The sequence below is a fragment of the Staurois parvus genome, unplaced genomic scaffold, assembly GCF_062004578.1.
Source record: "Staurois parvus isolate SC_StPar_1 unplaced genomic scaffold, SC_StPar_1.0 ptg000758l, whole genome shotgun sequence".
Lineage (NCBI taxonomy): Eukaryota > Metazoa > Chordata > Amphibia > Anura > Ranidae > Staurois > Staurois parvus.
In genome coordinates this window covers 513999-539406 of record NW_028318554.1, presented here as the reverse complement: position 1 = coordinate 539406, position 25408 = coordinate 513999, and the positions used below count along the sequence as shown (strand labels likewise).

At 44.2% G+C, this 25408-nt stretch overlaps 1 protein-coding gene across 4 annotated transcripts in view; it reads left to right on the top strand.

Moving 5' to 3' along the window:
* The window catches only part of FAM131B (family with sequence similarity 131 member B), a 135819-nt gene that overhangs the window by 98888 nt on the left and 11523 nt on the right, over window positions 1-25408 (top strand). For all 4 annotated transcript variants that reach the window (XM_089654361.1, XM_089654360.1, XM_089654359.1 and 1 more), the window contains 3 exons: window positions 8594-8687; window positions 8776-8961; window positions 23658-23789. In XM_089654361.1, the coding sequence (XP_089510487.1) occupies window positions 8594-8687; window positions 8776-8961; window positions 23658-23789 (412 nt within the window). The remainder of the gene's footprint in view (window positions 1-8593; window positions 8688-8775; window positions 8962-23657; window positions 23790-25408) is intronic.

Below are 25408 nucleotides of genomic sequence, written 5' to 3'. Positions count from 1 at the left end.
ACAGGTTAGTGTATCTATATTTTTATTAAATGCTAAAAGAAAAAAAAAAAACTAAAGATAAAAACTAAAAAATTACCAATAAGTCAATAACAATTAAAATCCATATCTTTTTTACAGGGTCTATGAATAAAAAGTATTCTAAAAAAAATTATAAATATAAGAAAAGTTATTAAAAAAAAAAAGAATCGCACTATAACCACTAAATGGAGCTGATGATGATAGGAGATAATCATATTGCAAAATATTCAGTGATCATTCATTGCGCCTTTGCAAATGCTGCATCCCGCACAGCAAATTTTTATACATAGACCCCTAAGTGTATTTTTTATTTTTTAGTTTCCTACACTGAATATGGATTTTAGATATTACTGACTCATAATACTTTTTTTTATTTTTATGGATATTAAATATTAATGGTTCATTAGTCATTTTTATTATATTTTTAAAGATTTTTTTTCTTTTAGTATCTTTAAATCTTGTTGCAGACCAGGCACCAATTTGGTAAAAAAAAAAAAAAAAATTAAGTTACTGAAAGAAAAAAACAAAAACTAAAAAAACTAAAAAAAATAGTGAATAAAATTTAGTCCGTAATATTATGAAGTGTAAAAAAAACTAAACAACAAAAAATCAAAAATAAAAATACACTTGTTTAATACAGCTATTTCCTATAGTCTTTAGATCTTGTGGCCACAATGTGGTTTTTGTTTTTCTAAAATACCTCAATTCAGGGGCGGACTGACCATTTGGAAACTTGGGCACTGCCCGAGGGCCCGGGGTCAGTAGGGGGCCCCATGAGATGCCCCTGGTACCTTTTCATAAGCTTTTTTGAGTTAGGGCAAGCACACAGGGGCCCCATGATCCCCTATTGCCCGGGGGCCCCATGAGTTGTCAGTCCGCCCCTGCCTCAATTATAAGGTTTTCTGCATTATAGCCACTACTGTATATGGAGTTGACAATCACAAGAAATCACTGTACTAAGGAAAATACATCAGGGCTGGGTGAACGATGGTCACATTCACCCAATTCATTTTTTTTATAACTAGACATTTTAGTATTAATATGGATTTTAATTGACTATTAGGCAATTTTTAGTTTTTATTGTTACTTTTTTTTTCTCTTGGTATTCTAGAAATATAAATATATACTCCTCTTTGAATATATAATATTTTGGTAGACCAGACACCCATTTGTTTATACCCCTGAAGACCCTTGTCAGCCCCATTTTTTTGGTGACTTTAAATAAAATTAATAATTATAATTAATATATATAATTAATATATAATCAATAATAAATAATTAAATTAATTATTGAAATATTATTTTATTCTGGGCTTTATAAGTGGAGTGGCTCTTCTATTCTCTATCCTGTCTGCCTAGTTTTCTAAGAGATTTAAATGAGATCTAGAAAAACAGAGCTGACAGCTAACTTCCATAAAAAATAAAAAAAATAAATGGATTTTAATTAATTTTTAGGTCATTTTTAGTTTTTATTGTTATTTTTTTTTCTCTTGGTATTCTATAAATATAAATATAAATTCCTCTTTGAATATTAATATGTTAATCTATAATATTGTGGTAGACCAGACACCCATTTATTTATAGCCCTGAAGACCCTTGTCAGCCCCAAAACATGTTTTTTCTGGTGACTTTAAATAAAGTGAATAAAAATTTAATAAATTCTTGAATTATTATTTTGTTCTGGGCTTTATAAGTGGAGTGGCTCTTCTATTCTCTATCCTGTCTGCCTATTTTTCTAAGAAGAGATTTAAATGATTTCTAGAAAAACAGAGTTGTCAGCTAACTCCCATAAAAGAAAATAAAAAAATATGGATTTTAATTGACTTTTATGCAATTTTTAGTCTTTATTGTTACTTTTTTTTCTCTCAGCATTCTATAAATATAAATATATACTCCTCTTTGAATATTAATATGTTAATATATAATATTGTGGTAGACCAGACACCCATTTGTTCATACCCCTAAAGACCCTTGTCAGCCGCAAAACACGTTTTTTTCTGGTGACTTTAAATAAAATGAAATAAATTATTGAAATAATTTTTTTTTCTGGGCTTTATAAGTGGAGTGGCTCTTCTATTCTCTATCCTGTCTGCCTAGTTTTCTAAGAAGAGATTTAAATGAGTTCTAGAAAAACAGAGCTGTCAGCTAACTCCCATAAAAAAAATAAATAAAAAAATATGGATTTTAATTGACTTTTAGGTCATTTTTAGTTTTTATTGTTACTTTTTTTTCTCTTGGTATTCTATAAATATAAATATATACTCCTCTTTGAATATTAATATGTTAATCTATAATATTGTGGTAGACCAGGCACCCTTTTGTTTATACCCCTGAAGACCCTTGTCAGACCCTAAATGCGTTTTCTCTGGTGACTTTAAATAAAATTAATAAAAATTAAATAAATTCTTGAAATAATATTTTTTTATGGGCTTTATAAGTGGAGTGACTCTTCTATTCTCTATCCTGTCTGCCTAGTTTTCTAAGAAGAGATTTAAATGAGTTCTAGAAAAACAGCTGTCAGCTAACTCCCATAAAAAAAAATAAAAAAATATGGATTTTAATTGACTTTTATGCCATTTTTAGTTTTTATTGTTACTTTTTTTTCTCCCGGCATTCTACAATAATAAATATATACTCCTCCTTGAATATTAATATGTTAATAAATAATATTGTGGTAGACCAGACACTCATTTGTTTATACCCCTGAAGAGGATTGTCTGCCCCGAAACACGTTTTTTCTGGTGACTCTAAATAAAATTAATAAAAATTAAATAAATTATTGAAATATTATTTTATTCTTAGCTTTATAAGTGGAGTGGCTCTACTATTCTCTATCCTGTCTGCCTAGTTTTCTAAGAGATTTAAATGAGATCTAGAAAAACAGAGTTGACAGCTAACTCCCATAAAAAAAAAATAAAAAAATTTGGATTTTAATTGATTTTTAGGTCATTTTTAGTTTTTATTGTTACTTTTTTTTCTCTTGGTATTCTATACATATAAATATATATTCCTCTTTGAATATTAATATGTTAATCTATAATATTGTGGTAGACCAGACACCCATTTATTTATAGCCCTGAAGACCCTTGTCAGCCCCGAAACGCATTTTTTCTGGTGATTTGAAATCCCCTCCGCTTTCTTTCCTCTCCTTGCAGTGATGACAGTTCAGGCTAGATGGCATCTGATTGGTCAGCTCCATCACAATCGCATTCTTGTGCAAGTTGCATGTTAACCTTTGAGGTGCAATTTGCATCCATTAACACAAATTGCACCGCAGAGTATTGGTCAAGGCAGGGGTCTCCAAACTCTCTAAGGGCCAGTTTATTGTTCTTCAAACTTTAGGGGGGCCACAATGTGGCCAGCGGGAGCAGAAATGTCCTGGTATCAGTGGGAGAAAATACTGTCCCATTTTTTGTATTAGGTGGAGGAATAGTGTCCCATTGTTAGTGTCAGTGGGAGGTTAGCGCCGCATCTTTGGTATTAGGGGGGAAGAATAGTGACCCATCATTGGTGTCAGTGAGAGGAATAGTGCCCTATCATTGGTATCAGTGGGAGGAATAGTGCCCCATCATTGGTGTCAGTGGGAGGAATAGTGCCCCATCATTGGTGTCAGTGGGAGGAATAGCGTCCTATTGTTGGTGTCAGTGGGAGGAATAGCGTCTTATTGTTGGGGTCAGTGGGAGGAATAGTGCCCCATCATTGGTGTCAGTGAGAGGAATAGTGCCCCATCGTTGGTGTCAGTGGGAGGAATAGTGCCCCATCATTGGTGTCAGTGGGAGGAATAGCGTCCTATTGTTAGGGTCAGTGGGAGGAATAGTGTCCCATCATTGGCATCAGTGGGAGGAATAGTGCCCCATCATTGGTGTCAGTGGGAGGAATAGTGCCCCATCATTGGTATCAGTGGGAGGAATAGTGCCCCATCATTGGTGTCAGTGGGAGGAATAGTGTCCCATCATTGGTGTCAGTGGGAGGAATAGTGCCCCATCATTGGTATCAGTGGGAGGAATAGTGCCCCATCATTGGTATCAGTGGGAGGAACAGTTCCCCATATTTGGTATTAAGGGGAAGAATAGCAAACTATTGTTGATGTCAGTGGAAGGAATAGTGCCCCATAATTGGTGTCAGCGGGAGGAACAGTGCTCCATCGTTGGTGTTTGTGGGAACAATAGTGCCCCATCATTGGTGTCAGTGAGAGGAATAGTGCCCCATCATTGGTGTCAGTGGGAGGAATAGTGCCCCATCATTGGTATCAGTGGGAGGAATAGTGCCCCATCATTGGTATCAGTGGGAGGAATAGTGCCCCATCATTGGTGTCAGTGGGAGGAACAGTGCTCCATCGTTGGTGTTTGTGGGAACAATAGTGCCCCATCATTGGTGTCAGTGAGAGGAATAGTGCCCCATCATTGGTGTCAGTGGGAGGAATAGTGCCCCATCATTGGTATCAGTGGGAGGAATAGTGCCCCATCATTGGTGTCAGTGGGAGGAATAGTGCCCCATCATTGGTATCAGTGGGAGGAATAGTGCCCCATCATTGGTGTCAGTGAGAGGAATAGTGCCCCATCATTGGTGTCAGTGGGAGGAATAGTGCCCCATCATTGGTATCAGTGGGAGGAATAGTGCCCCATCATTGGTGTCAGTGGGAGGAATAGTGCCCCATCATTGGTATCAGTGGGAGGAATAGTGCCCCATCATTGGTGTCAGTGGGAGGAATAGTGCACCATCATTGGTGTCAGTGGGAGAAACTATGCCCCACTGTTACTGACAGTGGGGGGAATAATGCCCCAAGGGCCAGATAAAAACAAGTAAAGGGCCACATCTGGCCCCCGGGCCACACTTTGGAGAGCCCTGAGTTAAGGTATCGGGAGTATTTTTGTGAGTACTCATAAAAATACTCGGTATCAGCGCATCCCTACTTCTCACCCATCACAATAATATTGAGCACTTGACAGAGGGTCTAACCCTTCCACCATTCAATTCAGGTTGAAGATTACAATCCATAATTGCCTGGAATTCTACTCTACACTTGCAATGAGCATTGCACCCAGTTTAGTTGAACTTGTATAGAACGCTGAATGATTCTATCATGAAAATCAGATATCGGTGTGAGATCCAACAACGAGACAAGTTTTAAATTTGTCCTAGAATCTAAGCAGGTCGTTGTGTGATTGCACAGTTGCACATGACGTGAGGCTCCGTGGGATTGTACAATCAGAATCTTTTTGTACGGGGCAATCTTACAATTTGCTATAAGTAAACAATTACCTGGCGGAGAGTCTGTCCCTCCTGTACTCTATCCAAAACTGAAGAAATTGATTTTGACTGGAAATGAACTTTAACCCAGGGGCGGACTGACAACTCATGGGGCCCCCGGGCAATAGGGGATCATGGGGCCCCTGTGTCCTCACCCTCACTCAAACCACACCCAAAAAAGCCTATGAAAGGTACTAGGGGCAGCTCATGGCTCCCTACTAAACCAGTGCCCAAGTGCCCGAATGGTCAGTCCACCCCTGCTTTAACCCCGAAAGCCATGGCCTTTTAACTGGGGGGGGCACAGTGGGAGAGACTTCCCGATTACATGATAACTGTGATTGGCTGTCACATTGGTCATGTGATCAAGATCCAGTCCTGACAGCTCCCAATCATAACTAGAGACCACAAGCTCTCTGGACTGCTATGTACACATGTTCCATGGTTGGCAAGAGGTTAAAGGCCGTACTCATAGAACATGGAGCCATGATTGACCTCCCAACTGAAAGTGATTGTCATGTTGATCTGACGGATTCAGTACCCAAAATGTAGCATGCAAACAGTATTCAAGCCAGGAGTTCAGACTTTCAATGGCAGTCCCGGTCAGGGGCGGGCTGACAATTCATGGGGCCCCCGGGCAATAGGCGATCATGGGGCCCCTGTGTCCTTGCCCAAACTCAAAAAAGCCTATGAAAAAGGTACCCGGGGCATCTCATGGGGCCCCCTACTGACCCCGGGCCCTCGGGCAGTGCCCGAGTTTCCAAATGGTCAGTCTGCCCCTGGTCCCGGTATTCCTCTCCAAAAAGATGGACGCAGTTTGGTTCAGTCATTCACCGCCCACCTTCTTCAATGAACAGATCACTGAATTTGGGTTCCCAGCTCCCCCCCACCAAGTCCAATGTAAAGGGCTTCCTTGCCTACCTAATGTTACAATTGAGATTTGAGGATCCTCCACACTACCCCTAGCCATGCCATCTACATTTTCCTACCGTAATCTCTACAATGTAACATTAGAGATCAGCTTTACAAAAAACTGCAAGTAAATAAAATATTTTATATGTATATTACAGATGTTTTCCTTGCCAAAATCTTTGATTGATTTTTAATGTGCCTCTGAACTTGGCAGGAGGAGAATTCCAAAGCACAGCCCCCTCCCTCCCTGAACATCTGATTACTGGCTGTGCTGTCCCAGCAACTTTTCCCCTCCCCTTACCTCCCTACATAACTATTTACATGGCTTCCAGGGGAGGGAAGAAGGGGAATACTATAGAGCAGCCTTTCCCAGCCTTTGTTACGCCAGAAGAACCCTTGAAATAATGTTCAGGTCTCAGGGAGCCCCTGCTAAAACCAATTCATTGAGGGTGAGTGGAAAATGCCCCTTACATTAGTGGTCAGTGTGAAGAATGCCCCTTATGTTGGCAATCAGTGGGAAGAATGTCCCTTACATTGGTGGTCAGTGTGAAGAATGCCCCCCATGTTGGTAATCAATGGGAAGAATGCCCCTTATGTTGACAATCAGTGGGAAGAATGTCCCTTACATTGGTGGTCAGTGTGAAGAATGTCCCTCATGTTGGTAATCAGTGGGAAGAATGTCCCTTACATTGGTGGTCAGTGTGAAGAATGTCCCTCATGTTGGTAATCAGTGTGAAGAATGTCCCTTACATTGGTGTTTAGTGTGAAGAATGCCCCTTATGTTGGCAATCAATGGGAAGAATGCCCCTTACATTGGTGGTCAGTGTGAAGAATGCCCCTTATGTTGACAATCAATGGGAAGAATGTCCCTTACATTGGTGGTCAGTGTGAAGAATGTCCCTTACATTGGTGGTCAGTGTGAAGAATGCCCCTCATGTTGACAATCAATGGGAAGAATGTCCCTTACATTGGTGGTCAGTGTGAAGAATACCCCTTATGTTGGCAATCAGTGGGAAGAATGTCCCTTACCTTGGTGGTCAGTGTGAAGAATGCCCCTCACGTTGGCAATCAATGGGAAGAATGCCCCTTACATTGGTGATCAGTGTGAAGAATGCCCCTTACATTGGTAGTCAGTGGGAAGAATGTCCCTTACATTGGTGGTCAGTGGGAAGAATTCCCCTTACATTGGTGGTCAGTGTGAAGAATACCCCTTATGTTGGCAATCAGTGGAAAGAATGCCCCTTACATGGGTGGTCAGTGTGAAGAATGCCCCTTATGTTGGCAATCAGTGGAAAGAATGCCCCTTACATGGGTGGTCAGAATGCCAGCCTTAGGCCCACCACACATCCTACACTCTGTAAGTCTACTGTAGATCTATTGACAAGTTTGTAGTTCAGGGTTCTCCTTGGTTGGATATAGATTGATTGGATAGATTACGTAGATCCTCATATAGTTTTGGTAAATCTAAAGGTGACTGCGTGGAAGGTGTACGTTCAGATTGTAACCTGTATGATGAGCCATCGGTGTCATGGTGATGACTCTGCCAAGTGATATTGGACTCAGAATTGTCCAGGTACCACCAATTGGGAGGTCAATTAGCCACGGCTCAAAGAACCCCTAGCAAGCTCTGGAGGAACCCTCAGGTTCCACAGAACCCTGGTTGACAGCTCTGAGTCTGCAGGTGCTGCTAACACCACATCCAAGATGGCAGGACCCAACGACAGTCTCAGGTCTCATGGATGTCTACATAAGAGCACCTAATCCTTTGCAATGGTCTTATCGATTGATGGAGCTAGGAACCCAAGTGCAGGGATGGCTCTCCTAAAGTGCCCCATTGGTGATCTGGGATTCATCCAACCCATCCATCCTATCTGTAGTAGAATTGTTGTAATGCTATCGGAGTGTTGCAAATCGGGCATTGTACGGGGGCAAGGACTTCCAGCAACCAAACTTTAAAATCCAAGACAGTCCGAAGGCACCGTAGTCATTCAGAGCAAGGCGCCAGTTCCTTTGTTGCATATCAGACACCCCAAAAATGAGAGCTGCAGTTTGATTGGCTTAGAAATAAACCACACTCATTAATTTTTTTTTTTTGTTCTTGTTATTTTTTCTGTTTGTTTTGTTTTTTTGTGTTTTGTTTGCTGTATGCACGTTTTATCACTTTTCTTTCCACAGATTTTGATTTTGTCTCTCGATTTTCTTTCACCGTGACAGCAGGATCTATCAGGCACACAGCGGCCTTTGTCTCTATGCTCTGCCTCTCTGTACTCCGCAGCTGACGCTGTTGCCTGTCTGTCTGTCCCCTTCGCTCTGTTTGTCTATCTGATCCCTCACTACCCCAACCCCGCGCTCTCTCCGTCCTTCTCTCTTCTCTCCCTGAGCGATCACTTCCTCTCTCTTTGGATCTGTCTGTCAGCTGTCGATGGAAGACACAACATCGATCCTTCCTCGGTTGAAGAGACACTCTAATGCTTACGGAATTGGTGCTCTAGCCAAATCTTCGGTCAAAGGTACTGGACGCTCCGTCATAAAGCCCAGCGATGGCGGCACGGGGGGCCGGGAGTACCAATAACCTACCTCCCTCTTCTCTCTCTTTAGGTATCTCTCGAACGATGAAGGATCACGTCACCAAACCCACGGCAATTGGCTCAGGAAGAGTTGCTCATATGATAGAATGGCAAAGCTGGGGTCAGCCGCCACCGCCGACCAATGAGAGCGTCAGGATGGACAGCGACGCTTATTCTGACTTGAGCGATGGGGAGAAGGAAGCACGATTCCTGGCTGGTGAGTACTGGGGGCCACGGAGTCATTCTGGAATGGCCACAACCAATCGGCTTCCATGTTAGATTTACAATGAGTGCCGGGATGAAACATTTCATTTGTCTGATAAGTTCAAAAAATGTCATAGGTCCCCCAATCACATCAGAGTTCCCCCTTCAATGAAGAGTCACCCCTGCACATCAGTGGTTCCCCTATCACAGCAATGTTCCCCCTTTATATCTGAGTCCCCTTATCACATTAGTGCTCCCCCATCACATCCAAGGTTCCCCATCACATCCAAGGTTCCCCATCACATCAGTACTCCCCCATCACATAAAAGGTTTCCCCATCATGTCATAGATCCCACAGTCACATCAGAGTCCCCCCTTCATGAAGAGTCACCCCTTCACATCAGAGTTCCCCCATCACACCAGTGCTCCCATTCACAGCAGAGGTTCCCACATCACATCAGAGGCTTCCCATCGCTTTAGAGGTCCCCATCATGTCATAGGTCCCCCAGTCTCATCAGAGTCCCCACTTCAATGAAGAGTCACCCCTTCACATCAGTGGTTTCCCCATCACATCTATGTTCCCCCTTTATATCAGAGACCCCTCATCACATCAGTACTCCCCCATCACATAAAAGGTTTCCCCATCATGTCATAGATCCCACAGTCACATCAGAGTCCCCCCTTCATTAAGAGCCAGCCCTTTACATCAGAGTTCCCCCATCACGTCAGTGCTCTCATTCACAGCAGAGGTTCCCCCATCAAATCAGAGGCTTCCCGTTGCTTTAGAGGTCCCCCCATCACATCCAAGGTTCCCCATCATATTAGTGTTCTCCTATCACATCAGTGCTCCCCCATCAAATCAAAGGTTCCCCCATCATGTCAGAGGTCCCCCAATCACATCAGTGTCCCCCCTTCATGAAGATTCACCCTTTCACATTAGTGGTTCCCCCATCACATAAATGTTCCCCCTTTATATCACAGTCCCCCACTCACATCAATGCTCCACCATCACATCCAAGGTTCCCCATCATATCAGTGTTCTCCTATCACATCAGTGCTCCCCCATCAGATCAAAGGTTCCCCCATCATGTCATAGGTCACATCACATCAGAGTCACCCCTTCATGAAGAGTCACCCCTTTACATCAGAGTTCCCCCATCACATCAGTGCTCCCATTCACAGCAGAGGTTCCCCCATCACATCAGAGGTTTCCCATCGCATTAGAGGTCCCCCATCATGTCAGAGTTCCCCCAATCACATCAGAGTCCCCCCTTCATGAAGAGTCACCCCTTCACATCAGTGGTTCCCCCATCACATCAATGTTCCACCTTTATATCAGAGTCCTCCCAGGCATCACATCAGTGCTCCCCTATCACATCCAAGGTTCCCCATCATTGTTTCCCCATCACATCAAAGGTTTCCCCATCATGTCATAGGTCCCCCAATCACATCAGAGTCCCTCCTTCATGAAGAGGCACCCCTTCACATCAGTGGTTCCCCCCTCACATCGATGTTCCACCTTTATATCAGAGTTCCCCCATCACATCCCAAGTTCCCCATCATATCAGTGTTTCCCCATCACATCAGTGCTCCCCCATCACATCAAAGGTTCCCCCATCATGTCATAGGTCCCACAGTCACATCAGAGTCACCCCTTCACATCAGTGGTTCCCCCCATCACATCAGTGTTCCACCTTTATATCAGAGTTCCCCCATCACATCCCAAGTTCCCCATCATATTAGTGTTTCCCCATCACATCAGTACTCCCCCATCACATCAAAGGTTCCCCCATCATGTCATAGGTCCCCCAATCACATCAGAGTCCCCCCTTCATGAAGAGTCACCCCTTCACATCAGAGTCCCCCCCATAACATCAGTGCTCCCCCATCACATCCAAGGTTCCCCCATCACATCAGTGTTCCCCCATCACATCAAAGGTTTTCCATCATGTCAGGGGTCCCACAGTCACATCAGAGTCCCCCCTTCATGAAGAGTCACCCTTTCACATCAGAGGCTCCTCCATCACACCAAAGGTTCCCCTCATCACATCAGTGTTCCCCCATCACATCAAAGGTTCCCCCATTACGTCAGAGGTCCAACAATCACATCAGAATCCCCCTTTAAGAAGAATTACCCCTTCACATCAAAGGTAAGAACATACAGAACAGGAGTCCACCCCGCCATACCGCCCGCCCTCCACAATGCTGAATTAAGGAAGGGGGAAGATTATTGGGGGATTCTGTGAAATGGGGGGGCTGTGATGTGGGGGGGGGGCTGTGAGGGGGAGCTGTGATATGGGGGAGCTGTAATGTAGGGGAGCTGTGATGTGGGGGGGGGGGCTGTGAGGGGGAGCTGTGATATGGGGGAGCTGTAATGTAGGGGAGCTGTGATATGGGGGAGCTGTAATGTAGGGGAGCTGTGATATGGGGGGGGCTGTGAGAGGGGGAACTGTGATATGGGGAAGACTGTGAGAGGGGGTACTGTGATATGGGGGAGCTGTGATGTGGGGGGAGGCTGTGAGAGGGGGAAGCTGTGATATGGGGAGGCTTTTAGAGGGGGAGCTGTGATATGGGGGGGCTTTTAGAGGGGTGCTGTGATATGGGGGGCTTTTAGAGGGGGAGCTGTGATATGGGGGGCTTTTAGAGGAGGAGCTGTGATATGGGGGGCTGTGAAGTGAGAGGGGGAAGCTGTGATATGCGGGCTGTGAAGCGAGAGGGGGGCTGTGAAGTTGGGGGTAGCTTTGAAATGGGGGAGGTCTTTGAGGGTGGACCTTTGATATGGGGGGCTGTGAAGTGAGAGAGTGGAGCTGTGATATGGGGGGCTGCGAAGTAAGGGTGGGGGGAGCTGTGAAATGGGGGGCTGATAGGGGGAGCTGTAATACTGGGGAGGGGCTGTGATGTGAGAAGGAGAGCTGTGATATGGGGGAACTGTGATGTTAGAGGGGGAGAGGGGGAGCTGTGATATGAAGGGTCTGTTATGACAGAAGGGGGGGAAACTGTGATGTGGGGGGTTGTGATTGCAAGGGGGACTGTGATGTCAAGGAGGGACTGTGATGTAAGCGAGGCTATAATGTTGAGGGGCCCTAACGTGAAAGGGAGCTGTGATGTTCGGGGGGCTGTGATGGGAAAGGGGGGGCTGAGGACATTAATTAGGGGCTCTGATGTGAAAGACCTGAGTAATAGAAGACAAATGAGATTCGGACGTCTGCAGAAAGAAAATGTTACCAACCGGACCTCTGTGAATTGTTATTCAGTACCCCTGCCGCAGAGCATCATTGAATGTTATGGCACTAGAGGCCAGCCCATCCACACCATTGCAACTCATGGCACTTGTCCGGGGCAAACTAGGTCCCTGTACCCAGAGGAAACCCAGATGGCACCCTGGTGGAGAAAGCCTGGACTGATGGTGATCCAGGGACCACTTCCAAGCAGCACATCCGGGTCAATGACTTCACTCTTCATTTAAAAAATACAACTTGGTCACTAACTCTCCTCTCAGGCAGATGATTGGACAATAAAGAAGCAGACACAATCAGAACCTCCCTCTGCTCAATCAGCTTCCCAAGTCTTGCTGTATAGGGGAGTCCGGGAAGCTACTATAAAGACTGATCAGTGTATTTATATCAGCTGTACCTAAAATAAATTTTGACCATACGGCCTCATGGCCATGCCTGTCTGCTAACTGGCATATGCCATGCTTGGAGAAACTCGCACATGGGCGTAGATCCATGCAAGTTGCTTCTGTGCATCCTGGTATTTACACCAGTGCGAATTTGTGCAATCATGGCATATACCTGCATACAGCCGCTCAGTACTATGGAGATTGTACGCTGCAAGTGCGATTTACGTCAGATGCCTGAAAGCTGTGCCAGGACAGGGTCATCTAGAGCCCAGGGCGAGCATGCCATACTGCGCTCCCCCCCCCCCCCCCGTGCTGTGTCAGCAAACATACCCCCCAAAAACAAAATGGAGTACTAATATACATGCTTACCCTCTAAGCATAAATCTCCTCTCCATCTATTACAAATTCACCCGCCTGCTGAAATCCCCCCTCCCAGCACAAAACTTAATCCCCAAATCCCCCCAGCAAAAATGACCCCCCAAAAAATCACACTTCCTAGCACAAATCCTCTACCCCTCAAATTTCCCCTCCAAGTACACATCATGTCGTCCCCACTCCCAATCCCCCCTCCCAGCACAAATCCCCCCCCCCAGTTCCAACTGTGAGCACAAATCGTTTCCCGCCCCCCCCCCCCCAAATTTCCTCTCCTAGTACAATTCTCTTCACTTCCCTACCATATCACCTGTTCTAGCACAAACCCTCTAAATCCCCCCTCCTAGTACAAATCCTCTACCCCTTAAATTTCCGCTCCAAGTACACATCCTGTCCCCCCCACCCCCAGTTCCCCCTCCTAGCTTAAATTCTACCCCCTCCCCCCCAAATTTCCTATCCTAGTACAATTCTCTTCATTTCTCTACCATATCACATGCTCTAGCACAAATCCTCTAAATCCCCCCTGCTAACACCAATTATCTTCCTACCCCCATCACAAATCCATCTAGAGCACCACTCCTGGCACCCCGCCCTGAATTCCTCCTCCTAGGACAAATCTTCTGCCACCCCCCCCCCCCCATATTCTCCCTCCCAACACAAATCCACTCCCCCTCAATCTCCTTGCAGTGTCAGAGATACCACAGTGCCCAGGGCAGCCGCCCCTTCTGCCCACCCCTTGTCCCAACCCTGCCTGAAAGGGCCCATGTGCTTGAGGCCTGTAACTGGATTTGATGGTCATTTGCTTTATCTATTAGTTTTGTTTGATCAATTTAATTCTGAATTTAACTACCAAATCTTCAGCCAAATTTCGGTCCCATCTGTGAGCACTGTGGCTGTAGATAACATGTCAGATCCCATTTATATGAAGCAAAGAAATAATTTTCTCGATTGTCCATATTTTACACTGCAAAATTGTTCTTCAGCTTCAAAATTGCATGAATAAAATGGTGAAAATAGACAGTCTGGCCAAAAAAACAAAAAAAAAAACAAATTAGGTCAATATATAGCAAAAATAAAATAAAGAAACAAAAAACTTAAATGATAGAAAAAATATAATATATTGAGCTGCATACTCACCTTAGAACGCTGTCCTCCCTCCACCCCCATTCATTTTCCAGATGATCAGTCCCAGACCACGCCCACTTTTGGTTGTGGTCCCGCCTAAAAAAAGCAGGAACTGCCCACCTTTAGTTTATGCAGTTTTATGAGTTACTGTAAAGGTGAAGCTGTGGTTCCAGGACACAGCCCGGGACACAGCATCATAAAAGAGAGGTTCACAATGCGGGACTGCCTGGCAAATCTGGGACAGTCGGCATCTATGTTGGCCTAGGTTCACATTATCATGTCATTATTTCTTACAGGCACCCCCACGCACCTTGCCAATGGGCATGCTTTCTCACATATCTGCTTGTGTCAAAATGCGAGGTAACTAAGTACCATGAGTTTTGGGGCAGCATGATTTCTGAAAAGGGCATTGCACTTCTTTTGTGCGTTTTTCATGTGTAGGGCAGTCCATTGAAAAGAGTGCATTTCAATGCATTTGTTTTTTTTCAGCAAGTACAGAAATGGCTTGTTGATCCTGCCAGAAATGCAGTGTTTTTGTCACTTCCCATGCAATGAGCTGATATATCAAACAATGTTACCTGGTTAACAAAGAATGTGGTGCCGGTGAAGCCGATGATTTCCCACACCCACTGAAAGATAGGGGGCTGACATATCCAAGTACCACTCCAGAAGGCTAATTTATGTCATTAGAAAGGATCGCCATTCTCCTGATCAACCATGTATACAACAGTGAAAGGAGGCCTAAGCCTGTGTCTCTCCACCAAAACCAAGCCTCCCGGACGTGTTTCGTCCCGCCCACCAAGACTTAGTCATAGGGTCTTTCAAGCATATCCCTGCTGAGCAAGCGAATGACAGGTCCGCTGTGCTCTATGGGCGGTTGGATGGAAACGGGTCGCCTGTCCATTTTCATCTGACTGCCATCCGATCTGACCAATGGAAGGGGAACGGATCTCCATCCCTCTCTATTTGGAGGATTGGATGTCTGCAGATGTAAACGGACACATATCCGTTTACACCCGCTGCTTCACTGAGGAGAATAAAGGCTGTTAGTGGGTCCGCCTGAAAAACGTGCAGGTGGACCAGATCATGTGAAAGAGGCATATGGCACTCCCAGAAAAGGAGAGGGTTATGTTGTGAAAGGTCTTTCAAACTTAGTCATAGGGTCTATCAAACAATGTTATCAACTTCCCCAGCTAGGATCTGTGAACTACAGAACACCTCCCCTCTATTATAAAGATAAGTAAAGGGGGAGATGTTGTAGTCTAAATCAGGAGCTGGTAGCCTAAGGTGACAACTTAGCTTCTCCACAGATGCAGTTCAGTGAATGTTGTCACCCTACGGTAGGAAGTGTATTAGTGGCAGAATCACCAGGTCAAAAAAGGAAGGAAAAAAAAAACAGAAAAAGAAAACGAATGCAGCCACCACACCTAAGGATTGGTAAACTGCAATATATAATCTTTTTGTTTTTGGGTTTAGATACACTTTAACTATAATGGCTTATACCTGGTTAAGAGTGTACAATATTTTGGTGAAAAAAAGCAGCGAAAGTTTCAATAAAGTTATGTGTAAAAAATATATTTTGCTGGATGATTTTCCCAAAGAACAAGCATATAAGTGTCCCAGAACAGCTTTTTATATCCCCTAAAAAAATCGATTTGGATCTCTAAAAAAACAAGACCTGTGATAGGCGCGGCGCTGTCTGGCTCTCGCCCTCCTCTCTGTGCAGCACCATCATAAATCACCTATAAGCAGCTAATTGCACGGGTGTAACACAGGGCATGGCCAGTGGCTGATATCTCAGCGTGCAGCAGATGTGCCTCTGCAGGGAATGTTTTGTGCTGCAGTTTATTCGCAGCGTTCAGGGTAATTTAATATCCTGCAGAGAGATGGGGAGACCTGCCCTACCCCCCCCCCCTCCTAGTGCCAGAAAGTCAGACTCAGCAGTCCCATTCTTAGAAAGCTCCCGCTTCTCACATAACACTTCATAAATCACAGACACAGGCTGCTAGGTGAACCGCCATCGTACAGCGCGTCTCCGTGTGCGAAATACAGCGTCACCTTCCTACAGACGTCATCACATTAACAAAAAAAAAATTATAATAATAAAAGCAAGAGGTTTGTTGAAGAAAGCACCAGCGGTCCGCAGATGGGGCCCGGGGTCAGAAAATGCGGTTGTAGCAAAAATATACTGCGGATGCACAAGTTAAAAATGCATCTCAATCAATTCCACCACAGCTGTGTCTTTATCTCAGGGTCACATAGAAACATAGAAGAGTGATGGCAGAAAAGGAACAAGCGATTCATGGAGCCTGCCTTTTATTTGTGTGCTGGTGGGGCAAGATCGAATGTTCATCAGATGCATTCCCCATACATCAAATGTGCGAATGTGGAAAATACCACATTATGGCCATTAGATGGCACTGAGGAGCATATTTATTTCCTATGATAGTCAGAGCAGTCTAGTAGCTATACTGCAATATGTCCACTAGATGGTGCTGACTATTATAGGAACTCAGCCTGCTCCCCACTTAGCGCCATAAATACAGGCGTACCTCGGTTTTACGAATTTAATGCGTTTTGCGGGACTTTTCGTATTGTGAAAAATTCTTAAACCGAAACGCGGTTTCCCATAGGAATGCATTGGAAACCAATTTATCCGTTCCGGAGGTCAGAAAAAAGTAAAAAAAAAAGGTCTTTTAACTATTCAAAACTCTTTATAAAGTGCACTTTAAAGGCAGAAATACTGTACAGGGACATGATTAAAAGTTGATTCGTAAATGCAATGAAAACCAATTAATCCGTTCCGGAGGTCAGAAAATAGTAATAAAAAAGTCTTTTATCTGTTCAAAACTCTTTATAAAGTGCACTTTAAAGGCACAAATACTGTACAGGGGCATGATTAAAAATTAATTTGTGAATGCATTGAAAAACAATTAATCCATTCCGGAGGTCAGAAAAAAGTCAAAAAAAGTTTTATCTGTTCAAAACTCTTTATAAAGTGCACTTAAAGGCATAAATACTGTACAGGGACATGATTAAAAAATAATTTGTAAATGCATTGAAAACCAATTAATCTGTTCCGGAAGTCAGAAAAAAGTAAAAAAAAAAGTCTGTTAGCTATTCAAAACTCTTTATAAAGTGCACTTTAAAGGCATAAATACTGTACAGGGACATGATTAAAAGTTGATTCGTAAATGCATTGAAAACCAATTAATCCGTTCCAGAGGTCAGAGAAAAGTAAAAAAAAAGTATTTTATCTGTTCAAAACTCTTTATAAAGTGCACTTTAAAGTCATAAATACTGTACAGTTTAATTTGTAAATGCATTGAAAAACGATGAATCCGTTTCGGAGGTCAGAAAAAAGTCAAAAAAAGTTTTATCTGCTCAAAACTCTTTATAAAGTCCACTTTAAAGGCACAAATACTGTGCAGGGACATGATTAAAAATTCATTTGTGAATGCATTGAAAACCAATTAATCCGTTCCGCAGGTCAGAGAAAAGTAAAAAAAAAAAAAAGAAGTCTTTTATCTGTTCAAAACTCTTTATAAAGTGCACTTTAAAGGCATAAATACTGTACAGGGACATGATTAAAAATTAATTTGTAAATACATTGAAAAACAATTAATCCATTCCGGAGGTCAGAAAAAAGTAAAAAAAAGTTTTATCTGTTCAAAACTCTTTATAAAGTGCACTTTAAAGGCATAAATACTGTACAGGGCCATGATTAGAAATGAATTCGTAAATGCATTGAAAACCAATTAATCCATTCGTATTGCGAAAAAAAAATTCGTAAACCGAGCCATTATTTTCAATGCATTTTCATTCGTAAACTGAAAATTACGATAACCGAGGCGTTGTTGAACCGAGGTACGCCTGTATGTCTTTTCTGCATTCGGATATTTGTATGGCAGAGAACGTAGCCTGAGAACACTGGATTTTGCCCTCCTCGCACAGAACACATTTACTTGCAGTTTTGTTTTGACAGATAATCCGCAATGTGAATTTTTTTTTTATAGATACATCCCCTAATGTTGATTGATTGATTGATTGATTGATTGAATACCTCTGCTGGAAGCCTGTTCCCCCCAAACTTTTCAACCCCGTCCCACTGTCGGCCTGTTAAGAGGATCTAAATGCTGCTTGAAGCGCACAGCGAGCGCGCTCTCAGCACAGCAACCTGTTTACCCCTGGTTCACATATGTGTGGCCGTGCGTGCCGCAATTTGTGCGGGCACGAGAGGACTCCCGTGCCCCGGAACACGCAGGGAAGAAGTCCCTGCGCTGTTTGGGAAATCACAGCCCGCATGGGAACCGAGGTTCCTAGTACGGTTGCGATTTCCAGTGTGGGCAGCCTGCGGGTCCCGCATTCCTCTGTGTGGGTGGTGCGGCTGCAGGTATTCGTGCGAGTTCTGCAGCGGCACCACCTACACAGATGAGAGCCGGGGGTTACATTTAGCTGCCATACAGAGATGTTCTTGCGGCGTGTGGGACGCCAGACACCCCACACAAGGCAGGTTTTACTGGTACAGTTGGGAAGTATGGTGGTGCAGCCTTTTTATGGGGCATCAGAGCGGCCCGGGGTGGGTGTGGGGGGGCAGTTGCCCCCTGGCTCAGTCCACACCTGCATATAGGTGCATATATGTGGCTAGTTGCCACCACATAACCCAGAACGGGTTCATTTGGCACTACAAAATCTACCATGAATTTAAAACAGTGAAATAATAAAGGGAATGTTAGTAAAATAATTAACCGCTTCCCAACTGCTCTATAGCAGAACTACTGCTACAGGGCGGCAGGGCTGGGCAAAATCATGTATATATACGTGATTTTACATTACCGGGTAAGGGGCGCGCACATGCGCGCGCGCCACCCTACCCGCGCTACCCATTGGCGGCTACAGCTGTCGATCACCGGGTCTCGCATAGCAGAGCAATACAAAGCAGCATGCTTACATAGTAAAGCATACACAGCACACATAGTAAAACAGCACACAGTTAACCCTTTGATCGCCCCAGATGTTAACCCCTTCCTGCCCAGTGTCATTAGTACAGTGTCAGTGCTTTTTTTTAACACTGATCACTGGATTAGTGTCACTGGGGATGTCAGTGACAGTTAGTCAAGTACCCCCCCAGTGTCAGAATGCCCATCGCAGTCCCGCTATAAATCGCTGATCGCCGCCATTACTAGTATATAAAATAAATATCCCAGTATATATACCACCATTTGTAAATGCTATAACTTTAACATAAACCAATTAATTTGCACGTATTGGGATTTTGTTTTTAGCAAAGACACGGAGCAGAATACATTTTGGCCTAAATTTATGAAGAAATTTGATTTTTTACATTTTTTTACTGGACGTTTTTTATAGCAAAAAGTCAAAAATATTGCTTTTTTTAAAAAAACATTTTTTATTATAGCGCAAAAAAAACACAGAGATCAAATACCACTGAAAGAAAGCTCCATTTCTGGAAAAAAAAGGATATAAATTTAATTTGAGTGCAGCATTGCATGACCGCGCAATTGTCAATTAAAGTAATGCAGCGCCGTAAAAAAAATGGCCTGGTCAGGAAGGGGGGGAAATTCTCTTGAGGGCAAGTGGTTAAAGTAGAGCTAAAGGCAATTTTTTTCCATTTTGGATACAGTAAGGGAGGGTTATAACCTCTGTAATTTTTTTAATTTTTTTTAATTTACAATTGAAAGCCACAAATGTAGAGAATTAAAGGGAGGGGCAGAGGAGATGGCACAAACAGTAGTTAGATACAAAAAATAATTAGGCCCCTTTCACACAGGGCAGACCCGTCAGCAGTCTGCTCAGCGGGGGAACTGTCTGCTAAATTTGGTGCCGGTCAAGTCGATGATCCGGGTTGACTGATTTCCCAACCCCACTGAAAGACGGTGCTGGCATATCCGAGTACCACTCCAGAAGGCTAATTCATGTCATTAGAAAGGATTGTCGTTACCCCAATCGACCATGTATACAAGAGTGAAAGGAGGCCTAAGCCTGTGTCTCTCCACCAAAACCAAGCCTCCCTGACGTGTTTCGTCCCGCCCACCGGGACTTAGTCCTAGGGTCTTTCAATCATAGGATCCCTGCTGAGCAAGTGAATGACAGGTCCGCTGTCCTCTATGGGTGGTTGGATAGAAACAAGCCGCCTGTCTGTTTCTATTGGCCTGCTATCCAATCCGACAAACAGAAGGGGAACGGATCCCCATCCATCTCTTTTTGGCGGATTGGATCGAATTGGATATCTACACGTTCGTTTACACCCGCCACTTCAATTGGGTCTGCCTGAAAAATGGGCAGGTGGACCCGATCGGAATGTCTATGTGAAAGGGACATATGGCCTCTCAAAAGAGGAGAGGGCTATGCTAGGGAATTAACTCTTCATGAAAAATCAGATTTGCAAGGGGAAAGAAAAGGAGCTTTAATTTTCGACGCTTCCACCTGCAATTTTGTAAGTTGTTGAAAGGGTCTCATTAAAGTGTATAGTTATATAGTTAGTAAGCTTGAATAAGGACACCAGTCCGTCCAGTTCCACCTGAGTGTGCGTATGTCACTACCATTTTCCATATCCTTGTACATTACATTCGCTAAAAAACACATCTAAAAATGTTTTTGAATTTCTCTCCACGCTCCACTGTCACCACCAACGGTGGAAGGGAATTCCACATCCTTACCACTCTAACAGTAAGGAACCCTTTACGTAGTTTAGGATTGAACTGCTTCTTGTCCAGCTTCATTGTGTGTCTGACCTAAGGTTAAAAGGTTTCCTCCCAATGCTACAGTCCCCATTTAAAGATTTGTATATTGTGATCATATCTCCTCTTAAACGCTGCTTCTCCAGGTAGAATGTTTAACGATTGTAGTCATTCCTCATAGCTGAGGTCCTTCAGTCCCCTTATTAGCTTTGTTTTCCCTTCTCTGGACTATCTCCAGTTCCAGCACATCCTTCCTGAAGGCTGGAGACCAGCACTGGATGATATATTTAAAGAAGATCTTCGGCTGCCTCCACACCATCCTTTTTCCCTCTCCCGGGTGGTCCGGGTAGCACATTTCTGATACTCCCCCACCCAGAGGATCCAGCGTTGTCCTGCTGAGATCCTCTTGTATTCTGCCACCTCTCTGCCCCGTGCTGCCATCTTGATTCCTCATAGCTGAGGTCCTTCAGTCCCCTTATTAGCTTTGTTGCCCTTCTCTGGAATCTTTTCAGTTCCAGCACATCCTTCCTGAAGACTGGAGACCAGCACTTGATGATTTACCTAAAGTAGATCTTCGGCCACCTCCCCACCATCCTTTTTCCTTCTCTCGGGTGGTCCGGGTGGCACATTTCTGATACTCCCCCACCCAGAGGATCCAGCGTTGTCCTGCTGAGATCCTCTTGTATTCTGCCACCTCTCTGCCCCGTGCTGCCATGTTGATTCCTCATAGCTGAGGCCCTTCAGTCCCCCTATTAGCTTTGTTGCCCTTCTCTGGACTCTCTCCAGTTCCAGCAAATCCTTCCTGAAGCCTGGAGACCAGCACTGGATGATATATTTAAAGTAGATCTTTGGCCACCTCCCCATATGCGTACAGTGCTCCCCTCTCACTCCAATACCCATATAGGAGAAAAAAAGAGAGAACCCCAAATGGTGCAGTACCAGCTACAAGATATTATTGCCACAATAGAGTGCCACTTACAAGATAAGAATCAGTAAAAAAGCCCAAAGATGTTGACTTTAGCAAGCTCTCAGTGTTAAGAAAGCCACACCAGTGCTCTCACCACTACCGGCCCTCGATCTCACTATCGTCACTTCCAGTTCCGATCATTATCACTTCCGGTCACCGCACAGCCACGCATTGACGCGTTTCGTCACTTCCGTCTTAGTCATAGGGGATCTCATCTTGTAAGTGGCACTCTATTGTGGCAATAAAATCTTGTAGTTGGTACTGCACCATTTGGGGTTTTCTCGTTTTTTTCTCCTACATGGTTATTGGAGTGTGGAGCATTGTGAGGAGGAGCCTATGTGCCGGAATTTGGGAGTGTTCATCCTGGGATTCCAAGGTTTCAAGAATAAAGAGTACAATAAAACATCACAGTGACCTGATTTGGTCCTTGCAGAAACCGTCTATGTAAGCCCAGAGGCGTCCATAGGGTTGGTGTCACCCGGTGCGGTAACACTTGGTGACACCCCCTCCGACGATCCCCGCAGAATGGATCGGATCTGCGGATTGGGGAGCATATTGGATCGGACTCCGATCCATTATGCTCAATCTGCAGATCCGATCCATCCTGCGGGGATCATTGGCTTTCTTTACAACTTACCTTTTCTTGGAGCGGGTCTGGGACAACTGCACATGTCCTGGTTTCAGGCACGATCAATCGATGATAGCAGTAGTTCTATCATCGATTGATCGTGCCTGAAACCGGGACATGCACAGTTGGTTCAGAGGGACATGGGAGCTACATGGGAGACACATCTTGCCGATACACCGTTGTCAACCCACAGGCAACCTATATGGGGTGACACCGGACCCGCTCCAGGAAAAGAAAGGTTGTAAAGAAAGCCGACGATCCCCGCAGGATCCGACGGCTTGCTTTACAACTTACCTTTTTGTGGAGCGGGTCCGGTGTCACCCCGTGCGGTCGGTGTCAGCCGGTGCGGACCGCACCCCCCGCACCTGCCTCGGGACGCCACTGTGTAAACTAGTGTGCCAACCATGAGAGTGAGAGGCAACACTTTTTGGTGAGTGCACACCTGAGAGGGGAGCACTGCACGCATATGTATGCATTTAATTTCTTCACAAGTTTCCTTCACGTGGTGGTTGCTTTGTGGACTGATTCATTTGGACTTTTCTTTTGGAATATATAATTTTTTTGCTATTCCATTATTTTATATATATTTTTATGTGGAAGACATTTTTATATTATTTATATATTTTTTATAGAATAAAAATATATAAATTAATTTCGGCACTATTAATTTATGCGCCACTAGATTACTTTTGAAGTGTATTTTTGCTGATTCTTATTATATCTTAAAGTGGCAGCGTATTGGTTATATGCAGATGTGATATAGTAGTGATAAATATCACTTATCTACACATTTAGTGCAGTTTGATGGTCATACACTTTCACTATTTTCACATAGAACAAGGAAATGTTAGGTTTAGAAGAGCTCAGGGGCGGACTGACCATTTGGAAACTCTGGCACTGAGCGAGGGCTCGGGGTCAGTAGGGGGCCCCATGAGATGCCCCTGGTACCTTTTTCAGTTTGGGAAAGGACACAGGGGCCCCATGATCCCCTATTGCCCGGGGGCCCCATGAGTTGTCAGTCCGCCCCTGGAAGAGCTAATCCTAGCATAGGGGTGTCACATTGAGCACCAATGGATGTGTGCATTGAGGGGAAGTCACCATTACAGGTTGAACATATTGCTAGGCAGATATGGATGGAACGGGATAAATACAAACTCAAAGTTCTGGTGCTTCAAGCTAGGCATCTGTTGGTCACAAAGTCCTTGGAGATCTTTTTGATGTCTTGACCTGCTATTCACCTCAGTCCACCACTTGGTCTTTCTTACATTTTTTTTTCTATTTTCCATCCGTCAAGGTGTCATGCAGCAATTTGCTATCTCTGAGGCAACGTTAATGGCATGGTCATCGATGGATGGAGAAGAGGAGAGCGTCAATTCTAACCAGGAAAGGCAAAGTGAAACTTACCAGGAGCTGCTGGAAAATCAGGGTAAGGCCTGCAGAGCACAGTCCAGCGGAATTATTACGTAAGGCAATGAGGGTGAGAAAGGGGCTGTAAGACACAGCAACCAATCATATCAGCCAAAGGTGAATTTTCATTGGTTGATGTGGATAGAAATGAGAGAATCTGTTTGCCTGAACTGAGATTCCACAAAACATGTGCCTGAATCTCCTGAGTCTTCAGGAAAAACAATTTGTATGACTTCTTTGCTAGATAGTGATGACATTTAGCAAAAATTTATATTAGAGGTAATTTTTTATTGCCACCCATGTCCCTTTTTTACATAATTTCAAAGTTTTCCACCCAATTGACTCCAATTTATTTTTGGGAAATTGGTACCAAAGGAAAATCTTTGGTCTAAATTTTGAAAAAACTGATTTTGTCCTCAACTAAATGTCAGGATACTTTTTGGTCAAAAGCAACTAGTCAGTTGCAGGAAGCTTTTTCTCAAAACTTACAGTAGAACAGAAGGCACAACTTTTACTTTCATTTTGGATAGCGTAAGGGAAGGTGAATAAACACCTTTCAGGTTGTTTTTTTTTGTCAAAACAGGAAATGAAAGGAAATCCCTCCAAAGTGACGGAAATCTGTGGAATTCACCAGGGTCACCAAAACTAGTGTCCTCCTTGGAAGATTTCCCCTATTCCTAATCTGAGATCAGAATGTGGGATTTTCTTTCCCTTTTTTCCCCCAAATTATTTTGTTATTGAATTATATGATTTAGAAAAATACAAAACAAAGCCAATTGGGCATACCCTGGCTCGCTTAGTTACAAAAGAAACTCGTGAAAGCAAACAACTGGACAATTCCTCTCTTCTGTATACACTCGGTCCAAAGAAAAGATAAAATGTGCAAGTAACTCAGAAAATGAATTCAGTGACCAAACCCTCACCACCCAAAATCTTAACTGAGATGTAATAATAACATTCTACCAGATCTCTTGGGCGAGTCTGGGAGGTTCATGTCCAAGTCTGGGAGGTTCATGTCCAAGTCTGGAAGGTTCATGTCCAAGTCTGGGAGGTTCATGTCCGAGTCTGGGAGGTTCATGTCCAAGTCTGGGAGGTTCATGTCCAAGTCTGGGAGGTTCATGTCCAAGTCTGGGAGGTTCATGTCCAAGTCTGGGAGGTTCATGTCCAAGTCTGGGAGGTTCTTGTCCAAGTCTGGGAGGTTCATGTCCAAGTCCGGGAGGTTCATGTCCGAGTCTGGGAGGTTCATGTCCGAGTCCGGGAGGTTCATGTCCGAGTCCGGGAGGTTCATGTCCGAGTCCGGGAGGTTCATGTCCGAGTCCGGGAGGTTCATGTCCGAGTCAGGGAGGTTCATGTCCGAGTCCGGGAGGTTCATGTCCGAGTCCGGGAGGTTCATGTCCGAGTCCGGGAGGTTCATATCCGAGTCCGGGAGGTTCATGTCCGAGTTCAGGAGGTTCATGTCCGAGTCTGAGAGGTTCATGTCCGAGTCCGAGAGGTTCATGTCCGAGTCCGGGAGCTTCATGTCCGAGTCCGGGAGCTTCATGTCCGAGTCCGGGAGGTTCATGTTCCAGTCCGGGAGGTTCATGTCCGAGTCTAGGAGGTTCATGTCCGAGTCTGGGAGGTTCATGTCCAAGTCCGGGA